At 38.2% G+C, this 13,354-nt stretch overlaps 1 protein-coding gene across 1 annotated transcript; it reads left to right on the forward strand.

The window, feature by feature from the left end:
• Positions 1-547: 547 nt before the first annotated feature.
• Positions 548-2,005, forward strand: LOC109158393 (vinorine synthase-like). The gene has a single exon (XM_019306302.1). It carries the CDS (start codon positions 548-550, stop codon positions 1,916-1,918), a length of 1,371 nt encoding a protein of 456 aa, XP_019161847.1. The 3' UTR covers positions 1,919-2,005.
• Positions 2,006-13,354: the final 11,349 nt, after the last annotated feature.

The raw sequence follows: 13,354 nt of genomic DNA on the forward strand, positions 1-13,354 counted from the left end.
TTCCAATAATGTTTCAGTAATCAGTTAATGGACATTGCCAAAGTAACATAGAAGAGAAGAGATGAGCCGGATCCTGGTTTTATAACAACCCCTTTTTAAAAATAATAAAAAAATTATTGATTTGAGCCGTTGACCTAGATTTGACCTACGGCTCAGATCTAACTTCACTATAACTTGAGAGATACTTCACACCTGAACCAACCTCTAAAACTTAATATTATGAAAAATTAATTTAAAAATAACTTCAATCGAGTCTGGTTAATGCGAGGGAGGGAATAATTTTTAAATTTTTAAATTTTTTTTGAGATCTAAATTTTTTTTAGTTAATGATTGCTTTAGAGTGAAGTTATCTAGGATGCCGGTTTTAAATAACTTATATTATATTACCGCCTTGTTCACGCTTTGAGAAAAATAACTTCAATGGGAGACATGCGGTAGTTTTTTATTTATTTATTGTTAATGTTATGATTGCTTCAGAACTGCCTGGTTTTAAATAGAGCGGCCATGAAAGAAACTAAGTTGAAGCTTTCAATAAACCCATACTATAATGGCCCTGAAAGTTGAAGTTTATCAGAAAGAGAAAGTGAGGCCATCTTCGCCAACTCCCCAAACCTTGAGATCCCACAAGCTTTGTCTCCTTGATATGCTCGTCGGAAATTTTTATCACCCGTTTGTTTTCTTCTACAACTCCGGCGCCGGGCCTTGTCGCCACGATTACGATGAGCTCAAGGAATCGCTCTCCAAGACATTGTCCGTCTTGTACCCACTGGCCGGAAGAATTAAAGATCGATCAACGATCGACTGCAACGATGAGGGTGCGGATTTCGTCCGAGCGAATGTTACAAATACTGATTTGGCGGAGTTTCTCCGGCGGCACCCGAAGCTGGAACATCTACGGCAGCTACTTCCACTTGATCCGTACCCCAACGCCATTGATCCGGCCCAGCCAATGTTAGCTGTCCAGGTGAACAGGTTCCGGTCCGGCGGGACTGCGGTGGGGTTCTGCACTTGGCACGGGGTGGCGGATGCCGGTGGGATGACCGGAATGCTTAATACCTTGGCTGCAATCAACCGGGGGGAAGGACCCACTAATTCCGGCGGCGGTCTCGTCCTGGACGCCACCGCAATTTTCCCGCCGGGGAAATTCGCCACCTTCCTGCAGTCAATGTCCAATAATGCCGCCGTCGCGCCGCCAAAGAGAAAACACTACACCTCCAAAAGATTTGTTTTTAGCAAGCAGGATATCGAGCAGCTGAGGAGGAACCAGTCCTACCACTCGGATATGAAGCACCACCGTCGTCCATCTCGAGTGGAGGCGCTGTCGGCGTTCTTTTGGGCGGCGGTGATAAGAGCAACTCTACTGGCAAACCCAAGCCTCAAGGCGCACTTGCTCACACATGTGGTGAACTTGCGGAAGAAGTTGAACCCGCCCTTACCTTCGCACTGCCTAGGCAACATCAACCAAGTGACCCGCGCCGGGTGGAAAGTAGTTGACGGTGCCGGCCAACGGGTTACTGCCGAGTCGCTTGTAGGAAGAGTGGTGGAAGCCATCGATAAGGTTACAAACGAGTACGTGAGGGAAATGCACGTGGAGGGTGGGTATCTCAGAGCCATATTAGCCCATTCAAAGGAATATGACAATAAAGATGAGACTAAAATGTTAGGCATAACTAGTGTGTGTAAATTTCCCTTTGGCGAAGTTGATTTTGGGTGGGGCAAGCCAATACGGATTGGCATGGGTCACAAACTGGAGGACTTGGCTCTTTTCTGGGATACTGAAGATGGAGGAATAGAAGTGTGGGTAGGGTTGGAACATGAAGTTATGTGGAATTTGGACAAGGACATGGAATTTCATTCATATGTGTCGTTCACCCAAATCGTTTCAGAATCGTCTTGTCCTCAACGGTCTGCACTCTAAGCAAAGGTCGGCTGCATCTGATCTATGGATTTAGATCGAGGTAAGGAAGGTCGGGAAAAGGAATTGGAGTCCAACACATATATATGATCACTTGTCAACTTTTAATAATAATTAAGTTTCGTTGACATCTCCTTTAAATAACAAAAAATCCATATTCAATGTCATTTAGAACATCATTTCTTCTAGGGGTTAGCGAAGGGAGCTTTCAGCAAACTACTCATGTTTGTGTTCGGTAAGCGTTCGTTTATGTTCGTTTGTTAAGATAACGAATATTAACAAACAAAATTTAGAGCTCGGTTTATAAACGAACAGAGTTTTCAGCAAACTACCCATGTTTGTGTTCAGTAAGCGTTCGTTTATGTTCGTTTGTTAAGATAACGAACATTAACAAACAAAATTTAGAGCTCGATTAATAAACGAACATAGATTGAACAATTGTAAGCTCGTTTGCTAAGAGATCGTGAACAAGCTCGTTTGTGTTCATTTACTGATGTTCGTGAACAAGCTCGTTTATGTTCTTTTAATAATATTTGTGAACAAGCTCGTTTGTATTCGTTTAATAATGTTCGCGAACATGTTCACAAACATATATATTATATTATTTATTGTTCACGAACAAATAGTGATCATGAGCATGTGCATGTTTTTGTTTATTAAGTGTTCATGAACGTTAACAAACACGTTCGCAAACATGTTCGTTAATGTTAACGAACACGTTTGCGAACGTGTTCACGAACGTTAACAAACACGTTCGTGGACATGTTCGCAAACGTTAAAGAACGCTTAACAAATAAATGCGAACAGGATTTTCAAAAACCTTAACAAACGAACACGAACACGAACACAAACACGAACAACCTCCGTTCGTTTATATTCGGTTTGTTAACAACCCTAATTTCTTCTTATCAAATAATATAATGATCTTGATTAAGAGACTTTTATAATATGTGTATTCATTTAATTATTTTACTCTAATATAGATTTGTTGTCTTTAAACTTGTTATGTTTTTTTAAAGTACAATCAAATGATCGAGTTTTGAAAGTACATAAAGGGGTTTATATTTGTCAATCTGACGACGTGATATGTTGAGATTAACAAGAAAAAATAACAATGGCAGGTAAGGTAAGGAAGACAAGATTTACGTGGTTCGGCAAAGTGCCTACATCCACGGGAGTGACACAATACTATTATTCATAGTGATGGTGATAGTGGTGACACAACCCCTTAGGGATACAACTAATATATTTATAGACATCTAATCCCTGTACAATGGGTCTACCTGTTTCACTCCTACTCCTAGTATGAGACGAACTCATATTCCTAATCCATATATGATACAAACTCAACAATCTCCACCTTGGCGAATATGTTCTTTAGGAGAAAAGATAACTCAACAAATCTCCACATTGACGAATATGCTCTTTAGGAGAAAATATTTATCTCAACATCTCCACCTTCACATATATACCCTTTAGGAGAAAAGACTATCTCCACCTTGGCGAATATGCCCTTTAGGAGAAAAAGATAACTCAACAAATCTCCACCTTAGCAAATATGTCCCTTAGGAGAAAATACTTATCTCACCATCTCCACCTTCACAATTATGCCCCTTAGGAGAAAAAGACTTATCTCACATATACACATGGGTAGGAACAACCACGCTCATCCCAACTAGCCAGCCATATGCACCACGCAGCATCAAACGTTTTTCAGCATGTACACGAACCGCTTTGTCCCAAGCCATTCGCCCCTCAGCCGTCGACTTATTATACCAGCCGCGACTCATTCTTACTCTCCCGTTTAGCTGACCTCCTGCATTTGACTCATACCAGGTCCATGTCCCCTCCTGGTATCCACGCTGCCCCTAACACAACAACGCCCCTGCAAAGTCACACTCGTGTGCCTTGCCCAATGCTCCACTAACCAGCAATTGCCACTGGTCAGCAACACGCACCACGCAACATCAAACGTTTCCCCGTGCATGTTCACGAACCGCTTTGTCCCAAGCAATCCGTCACACCAAGCCATATTAGCCCAGCACATACCAGCCGTGACTCACACTAAGGCCGGCCCATACCAGATCCATATCCCCTCCTGGTATCCACGCTGCCCCTAACACAACAGCGTCCCTGCAAAGTCACACTAAACCTGTGTGTCTTGCCCAATGCTCCACTAACCAGCAATTGCCACTGGTCAACAACACGCACCGCATCAAACGTTTCCCCGTGCATGTTCACGAACTGCTTTGTCCTGAAGCGTCCGCCCATACCAGGCCCATGTCCCCTCCTGGTATCCACGTTACTCCTAACACAACAGCGCCCCTCACCACCTTCTCATCTAGCATCTAGAAACGCCCAACAAGTCCAAACAATATTCGAACTTGTTACTAGTTACCGCTAGAACATCACCTTCACTATAATAAGAGTCATCAGCATGTACCACGTCCTTAGCTTCCAGCTTCTTCAACTCCTTCCAATCAGCCTCTTCCAGATTTGCTGGATTTTCCGCCCTCAAGGTTTTTAGAAGGCCCTGATATGACAACAAATCCTTTACCCTAGACACCCAAAACCCAAAAATTCCTTGTACCATCAAACGTTGATACCTCGAATTGTGTACTTGAACTGGTTATCTCAACAGTGCTCTGATACCAATTTGTTGAGATTAACAAGAACAAGAAAAAATAACAATGGGAGGTAAGGTAAAGAAGACAAGATTTACGTGGTTCGGCAAAGTGCCTACATCCACGGGAGTGAAACAATACTCTTATTATTTGTGATGGTGATAGTGGTGACACAACCCCTTAGGGATACAACCAATATATTTATAGGCATCTAATCCCTGTACAATGGGTCTACCTGTTTCACTCCTACTCCTAGTATGAGACGAACTCATATTCCTAATCCATATATGAGACAAACACAAAATGATATTTGAGGGAACAAGAGTAGTCACAAGGATAAATATAAACAAATAAAAGCTAAACAATGATAAATTTGGAGGATAAGACAAGTATCACAAATAACAATGCAAAAATGAAAAGGAATTGAAGGATTTGGGGTGAAGAAACATATACAATTCTAATGTCAAGACCTAAAGAATTAAGGGAGGACAATACCACAACTTTGGGTTGCAAGATTGCAAACAGTAATTGGGGATTATAAGTCACTTTCATGATCGAGCCAGCTCGAATTAAAGAATAGGATTGTTCCACTTTTGTGATACATCAATTCCCAACAATAAGCCAAGTATTCCAAAGTCCCTAAATTCCCTACTTTTATAGAGGATCAAGGGATTGCAAGAGGGGGTTATGGAAATGTCAATTTCCAACTTTCATTGAGATTGAATTTCCTACCAAAATTAGTACTAAAAATGTTGTGCACCACACCTTAACACAATAATACATAAAAGCTTTCACAACATGAGAAACTCTAAATTGGGTCTTCCCCCTTTTGTGAAATGAATATCAAATAGACATACATTAAAATCTCAAGCCATCCTTCACCCAAATCCTAAATAGAACTACTCACTCACGATTATATCAAACAAAGGAAAGACATTATAGCAATAAAGATGAAAGCAATAGATGGACTTATCTTCAAAATAGAGAAAATTACACTTTTGTTCCTGTGACTATTGTGGTCTTGTTAATTTCAGTACTCGACTTTAAAAATTAACAATTTAGTCCCGTAACTATGCAATTTTTAACACATTTAGTCCTTCCGGCCAAATCACCGGTCAAATGTCGCCGGAAAAACGTAAATGTCTTTAAATTGTTTATTCATGGGGGCAAAACGGTCATTTTTACGTTAAAAAAATGGGGAAATCATCGGATAACCATGCTGATTAATTTCCGGTCGCTTTCGGATAACCATTTGGGGAAGTCATCGTTGTCGGATGCGAGAACAGCGTTGCAATAGTCCAACAATTTGCTGCGGTGCTGTATAGAGCCGCCAGTGGTGCGAGATAATCCTATATACACACTGTACGAGCTAATCTTCCATGGCCACGGCGGAGATAATCTTGTACAGGAGACAAGAATTCACATGTAAGCTTCCATGGCATTTGAGTAAATCTTTGCAAAGAGGAGGCCAATCCTATATACACACTGTCCCAGACTCTCAGTGCATATCTAGCCGCTTTACCGACTAGTCCTTGCTTCAGTTTTGAACCACAAATCTGAGTTTGGATGTGTTCTTAGCACGTCGCAAATCATATTGTTTTCCGATTTCCTCCGACCGATTTGCTCCTCTGATCGAATTGGTATTGCTTTCGGATCCCTATGTCTCTGTTGCTCTTTAGATCTATACGTATCTGTAAATTTGTATGTGTGTGGCAAGGTGCTGTTCGGCGACGGAGCCGCCGCGATCATCGTCTGGTCGACATTGAAAATGGTTAAAAGCAGAAATTGATGTGTGGTTCAAAAATTGTAACAACCAATTTGAAATTTTGAAAATTATTTTTTTACTAATGTATATCGTGAAGAAAGAAAACCAAAAAGAATGAGAGAAGATTGATGGCATTTGGATGACGAAAATAAAAAATCTGTTTCAGTTCCTCCAATTCCGGCCAGCAGGTGCAAGGGAGAAGAAGAAAAGTGTGTTGAAATGACTCTTTTGTCCCCCTGAATAAGCAATTTAAAAATATTTATGTTTTTTCGGCAACATTTGACCGGTTATTTAGTCGGGAGGACCAAATGTGTTAAAAATTGCATAGTTACAGGACTAAATTGTTAGTTTTTAAAGTCAAGTACTGAAATTAACAAGACCACAATAGTCACAGGACCAAAAGTGTAATTTCCTCTTCAAAATATAAATGATTCTACAATCTTTTTTTAAATGAATCTAAAATAAAATGCTTGTTAAAATAAGATAGTACAAGATTAATCTTGGAAATCAGAGGAATATTTGCTTTTGAAAGGAAGGAAAAGTTTTCCTTAGTGTGGGGTTCGAATTGTGACACCCCGTAAATCTAAATACTAAACGAGGATTAATTGAAGAATTAATCCAAATTTCTTTGCTAATCTATTTCTAAAAATTCTGAAATTTGATAGTCGAGGGACTAGATTTTGACTAGTCACTTAAGTCAAATGGGTGTACCTTGTGCTTCTTGAGTTGTGCCCTTGTCCCCTTGTCTTTCCAACCTTAGTAAGGGTAAAAATGACTTTTCACCTATGGATTGTGGTTCAAGCTACCCAAACAAGACATTCTCATTTCATTCATCATTTCAACCTAAGACTCAAACACTCTAGCCTCTCTCTAAAATAACCTAGCTTATTCTTCAAGCAAGAAGGTGAACCCCCAAGTCTTGCAAGATCTTTCACCAAGAGTCCTACTTTCTTCTTCTTGAGCATAGGAAATGGTTAGGTTCTTAGCTTTTTAATGTTTTTAGCCATCTTTTGGGTGTCTTTATCTAAGTTAGAATCTTTCTTGTGTTTTGGCTTGTGTAAGAAGTTGGTGTGGAAGAAGAGCTCTACGAAAAGACTTAAAAGGGTGAAAAGAAGAAGTTGTTAGGCTACAAAGGTAACCCATGCTATACAACCTATTTTCTTACTTAAATGATTATTCTTGGCTTCTACTTGTTGTTCTTGGTGTGATTTGTGAGATTTGATGCATGATCTTGTGATGATGCATGCTTAGAGCTTGTTTTTAGGTTTCTTGAATGCCATTGCTTGGCTATTTCTTTGGTTCAAGTCATATCATTGTTGTGTGTAAGATTTTGGGTGTTTTGGACTTGAACATGGCCTTGTTGTTGATTTTCCCCGAAGGGAAATTGTGGAGTACATAGTGTACCCCGCGGGCGGAACGGCGGGCAGAGGCCTACCCGCCGCCCCACCCGCGAGGAACGTGGTTACCTCGGGTGTTTACCCGCGGGTGGAACCACGGGTGGAGGCCCACCCGTGGCCTCACCCGCGGGGAACGTTGTTGGTGATGTGCAGGGATTTGTTCCCCGTGATTCTTTCTTCTCGGTATTGATGTTTTGACCTCCCGATGTTGATTTATTGGGCTATTTGTGAGTCTTCTTGATGTTTCGTATGTCTAGAACAGTGTGTTAGGAATCCATGTAGGATTTGGTGTCTTGAATCGTGCTAAGGGTCCAACTTTGTGTTTCATTGGGCTAATGTGAGTCTTGAATGTTCTTTGGAACTAATTTGGTTTACCCATTTGATAAGCATGCTAGTTATTTAACGCGTATTGATGGGTTACCAGCAATATTCGATGACCGGGTGTTATCCCCATGTTTTAAGGGTTTTGAGTAGATGCCGAGCGCGCTTGATGTGGACGCTAGATAGAGTAGCTCCCATGTTTAGACGTTTATCTTTTGTTGGCCTGTGTGCCTAGATTAGTGGCCTGTGTGCCAAGACTAGTGGCCTGTGTGCCTAGACTTATACTGCTTAATGATTTTGATAGTTCTAGCCTGTGCACCCATGGTTTATGGGTGTGGCATAACGCTTTCCCGATTTTAATATAGCTTCCGCTTAATGTTTGTCTTGATGATTAGCTGTTTACCTTTGAATCTAAGTTTTAAAAAGTTGGTAAAATCGGGGGTGTTACACGAATCCTCTCTCAAAAGATTGAAAATAACATATTAAATTGCATAACAAGGACAGGTGCGCATGCACGGAACGGTACGACATGGGTTTGACCAACGCCTCTAATTAGTGTATTTGTTTAATGGTATTCTTTCTGTATTCAAAATTCATTATTCTGTTGTGTCTGACTCTTTGGATTATGGTTTTTCTCATTCTTTATGATGAAGTAGTATTTTGGGTGAGTGGATGTGTAAGAGGGTATCCTTACATCGGATATCATTCTCATAAAGATTGTCAATAGGAGTAGAGCTTTAGTGTTCCAAGCATAAGATACTAATGTTCCTCATGGAAATCTAGCCAAACCGAAGGGTTGATTTGGATACAAACATAATATCAAACAACACACTAAAATGAAAACAAATGATAAGAAAGTGGAGGTAGATGGGAACTAAAGGTAGGTCAAGATAGAGAAACCAAAATGGGGGCCAAAAGATGATAGATGTCATATAACGATAGGGAAGTCTTTCTCAAGGTCATCCCACACTTCTAGAACATTCAAGGACATTCTCATGGCTCAAGGATGTCTAAGAGGCATTTTATCAAACACTTGGTGTTCTTAACATCACACACTCTCCTTTTCTCAAAGGTGAAGCACGGTTGATCCATTCATTAAGTTTAGACTAAGTTGTCACTCCCTAATCGAGACTCAAATAATCACGTCAATCAACAACATCAAGGTCAAGTCTCAACTTTCCTTAACCAATTCAAAATCATTCATCAAACATTTAACCTACATCCCTACCTCCCTCCAATGAGAACTAATCACACAATCATAATGAAAATAACACAAGATTCATAATCAACAAGGAATTCCATAACAAACACAAGATAAAGATCAAAACAATACATCAAGAAAGTAAATAGCAAAGTGGAAATAGAAATAAAAGAGGTAGAACTTATCTATAGAAAAGGAAATGAAATGATGAAATCCAAGCTTCAAATTCAAGTTTAAAAGCTTCCAAAATGTTTAATAACCTAAATATAAGCCTAATCTAACCCTTAAATATGAAAGAAAATGAAAGAGAGAAGCTAGGATTTTAAAATGGGTCAAAACCATGTTAAAATGGCTTAAAACGGAGTTAAATACAAGGAAAGAAGGCTGACCATGGGTGTGCCCGGTCCCGTAGCTAGAAACGCGTGCCCACTGGAATGTGGCCACGGGCGTGGCCAATCCTGTGGCTACCTTCAGGGAGTTACTCTGTGCACCTGTTTCGACTTCTAGACTATTTTTCACCCCCAAAACTTTTGAATTAGAATTTGCGGTCTTCATCAAAGTTATACCCCTTCAGGTTAGCTTTCCAATTATATAAACATCACTTGATTTGGACATTCGTACGCAGAGATGTAGTCAAAATACTGAGTAGTGGACGATTTGTGCGGGAATTTCAACTTCTTGCTCTTTTGCTTCACTTTTGCCTTTGTTTGTCCAAATGACCAAGACCACTAAACACACCATAATTTGGCTTGCTAATAAGTGTTACCCCCATCTTCATAGCTGCTCATTTGGCTCCCAATGACTCTACATGCATCCAGAATGCCCCAAAAATCATCAATTCATCTAAATTATCAAGAATTACACATAAACACACAAATGAATCAAATGAGCGACACTTTGGGAAAAATTGTAACAAATAACAAGGAAAATAAACTTACATGTAAGGAAATTATCAACATTTAGACTCTTATCACTCTACAAACTACAATTGTTCAAAATAGACCAAATAGCATCTAATTAGTAATTATCTGTTGAAATCTTTGTTTACCATTGTATCAATCTTATGTTCATAATCATACAAAGAAGAAAGAAAGGAAAGAGAAAACATAGAAGATTTAGAAACTGTTCAACCCTCTTCATTCAATTCATAACTGACAAATGTATAATACATACAATCATGGGAATAACTGTACAAGGAAATAGGATAACGGCCACAAGAATGGTTATATTTACAACACTCCTCTTAGCCATTATCTTATTATATTCATCCCTCATTAAAAACCTTGCTAGGAAAATCCTGTGGGAAAAACTAAGTCGATGGAAAAAAAAAAAAAGAGTACATGATGTATGTGTATTCATGTGATATACGTGGTTGTCTCATTAAAAACCTTAAGATAAGAAAATTCAGTGGAAAGAACTTAGTTAACGGAAAACGAGTACAACCATAAATCAATCATAAACCTTTCGTGCATAATCTTCAGGATTTTTGGGATTTGTCTATTTAACTATTTATTTGCAACTTTGTTAGAGAAGTTGAGTGTTTGATGATAGGTAAGTGAGGAAACGAGATCTTCAGGCGTGTAATCACTTTCCTATAAGCTTTAAATCTCCCTCATATAAAGCAACAAAGTTCAAGATTTAATCTTATGGGATACAAGAAGATGCTAAAATTCTTAAGTTCCTTTGTTTAAGAATTTCCTGTAGAAATGCAGTACTATGAAATATCTCAGTCTTATGCAGTTTATTGCATGCATATTTTCAAACATTTCTCCAAGTATATATAGATGCAAAATATATATGTTTGGAGAAGTTACATGGAAGTTGCTGTAATTTAAAACTTAACTTCCATAAGATAAGATATATCCTGAATGATATATCTATCACTAGAGAAATTATTAAATATATTTTGAATCAGTAACTGTATGCAAAATTATATACATACATACATACATACATACATACATACATACATACACACACACACACACACACACACACACACACACACACATATATATATATATATATATATATATATATATATATATATATATATATATATATTCCTTAAACATGAAATCATGCAAAGGATAAATATAAATAATATACATATATGTAGTTCAATAATCTCAAGCATACAGCTACATATGCCAAGCATGTTAAGTGTAGCTTTGAAGCATATAGCTTCAAAATGCATAAATAGAAGAGCATATTCCAAGCATGTTAAGTGTAGTTTTGAAGCATATAGCTTCAAAATGCCCCAAAACCTTACGCATGAAAATGTCCAAACATGCATTAATACTCTCAAGCATATAGCTATATATCACAAGCATATATGTAACAACCCGTGTTACGGCCCTTAATCCCGAATTAATTATTTAATTAATTCCATTAATAATAATTAAAAAGGATTTAATTTGATTAGAAATCCCTTTAATTAATTAAACGTGGTCCACCACGGATCATGGACCCTTGCCTAAACTAGAGTCATAAGCCTATTAGGAATAAAGAAAGTATACCTTTACTATTAAGATTATGGTTAGGATTCTCTTTAATTAATTAATAGGGAAAATGGCACTTTTCCCCCCTAAGTTGTATACTTATAGCACTTTTTCCCTCTGAATTATTCAAGTGGATGTTTTTCCCCCTGAAATATTAAATGGACACATTTACCCTTAAAATAAATATTTCATTTAGTTTTCTTTTGCAACAAATTATGACCACGATTTGGTTCAAACGAAATAGACATTATAGCAATCAAACCGAAATATTCCAATTATAATTTAGAAGTGAAACCCGTTATTATTAAAATCGCGAACCGGAACGAGCGGTTCATGTTCCAAACTGAAAAAAAAAATAAAATGAAATACATTTATTGTTGAATTTAGACTATTTCAAAATAAAAAATAAAATTTTAAAATAAAGACGGTTTAAAATCGTGAACCGGATCCGAAACCGCCAGTTTACGGTTCAGTATCCAATTTTTTTCGATTCATAAATTTAATAAACTGAAATCCAAATATTGGGTTCTGATATGAATCATAATCGAAAAATTTCAATTCGATTGCTAAAGTGTCCGATTCAGTTCAAACCGAACTGTGATCATCCCAACGTATACGAATAATTTGTTGGAGAAGAAAAATAAATAAAATATTTACTTTAAGGGTAGAAATGTCAATTTAATATATTAGGGGTAAAAACCGCCACTTTTAGAATAATTGAGGGGACTAATGTGCTTACATGAATAATTCATAGGGAAATAGTGCTATAAGTATACAACTTAGGGGGAAAAAGTGTCACTTTCCCTTAATTAATATGGTCCACCATGGTCCATGGGCCCTTATCCCTAAAGCCAACCCCTTAGTCCTATAAGGAATAGAATTAGTAAACCCATGCCACTTAGACCATAATTAGGACTCTTAATTATATAAATAGGGACATAGAAGGCACCTAGAACACACACCACAAATAATCCCTCACCACACAAGAAAGTTCCAAGAACTCCCGTAGTAGAAATCAAGAAAGGAGAAATCTTAAAGAAAGACCCTTCATAGCCAAGGAAATTAATTAAGGCTAAGAGGTAACCCATGTCTCAACAAAACCTATTTTCATAGTTATGATTCCCCCTTAGGATTCCCCCATATTATTGTATGTTGATGATTCGTTATATTGGTGTTATGGTTCCATTGATATTCTTGATGATCTTGACGATGATGGGTTCTTGATAATTATGGCGTTCTTGATGATTAAATGATGTTCTTGATAATTACATGGTTTTCTTGATGTTCTTAATGATTATATGAGGTTCTTGATAGTTATATGATATTCTTACCGAATCTTGATTTTGGAAGATGAATTGTGTTCTTGTTGGTTTAAAAATAATTAGAACCCTAGGTTATATCGTGAAATTCGTATGGTGTTACTCTTGGTAAAGCATGATAGGTTATGTGCCGTTTGTTTCTTGATTTTGATCCGTTAATTGTCTACGTGTGTTGTCAATAGCGTTTGAAAGTGTCTGAGCATGGTCTCGGGTTCCACGAAGGTTCCCGGGGCATTTTTGGTGTTAATGAGTCAGTGGGGGGTAGGTGGGGGTAGGGGACCCGCCACCAACCCGCGGTCAAAGAGGGGCAG

The sequence above is a fragment of the Ipomoea nil genome, unplaced genomic scaffold (assembly GCF_001879475.1).
Source record: "Ipomoea nil cultivar Tokyo-kokei standard unplaced genomic scaffold, Asagao_1.1 scaffold2818, whole genome shotgun sequence".
Lineage (NCBI taxonomy): Eukaryota > Viridiplantae > Streptophyta > Magnoliopsida > Solanales > Convolvulaceae > Ipomoea > Ipomoea nil.

What these genes read in the sequence shown, in the direction of transcription:
- LOC109158393 (XM_019306302.1), top strand. Translation starts at nt 548, where the DNA reads ATGGCCCTGAAAGTTGAAGTTTATCAGAAAGAGAAAGTGAGGCCATCT.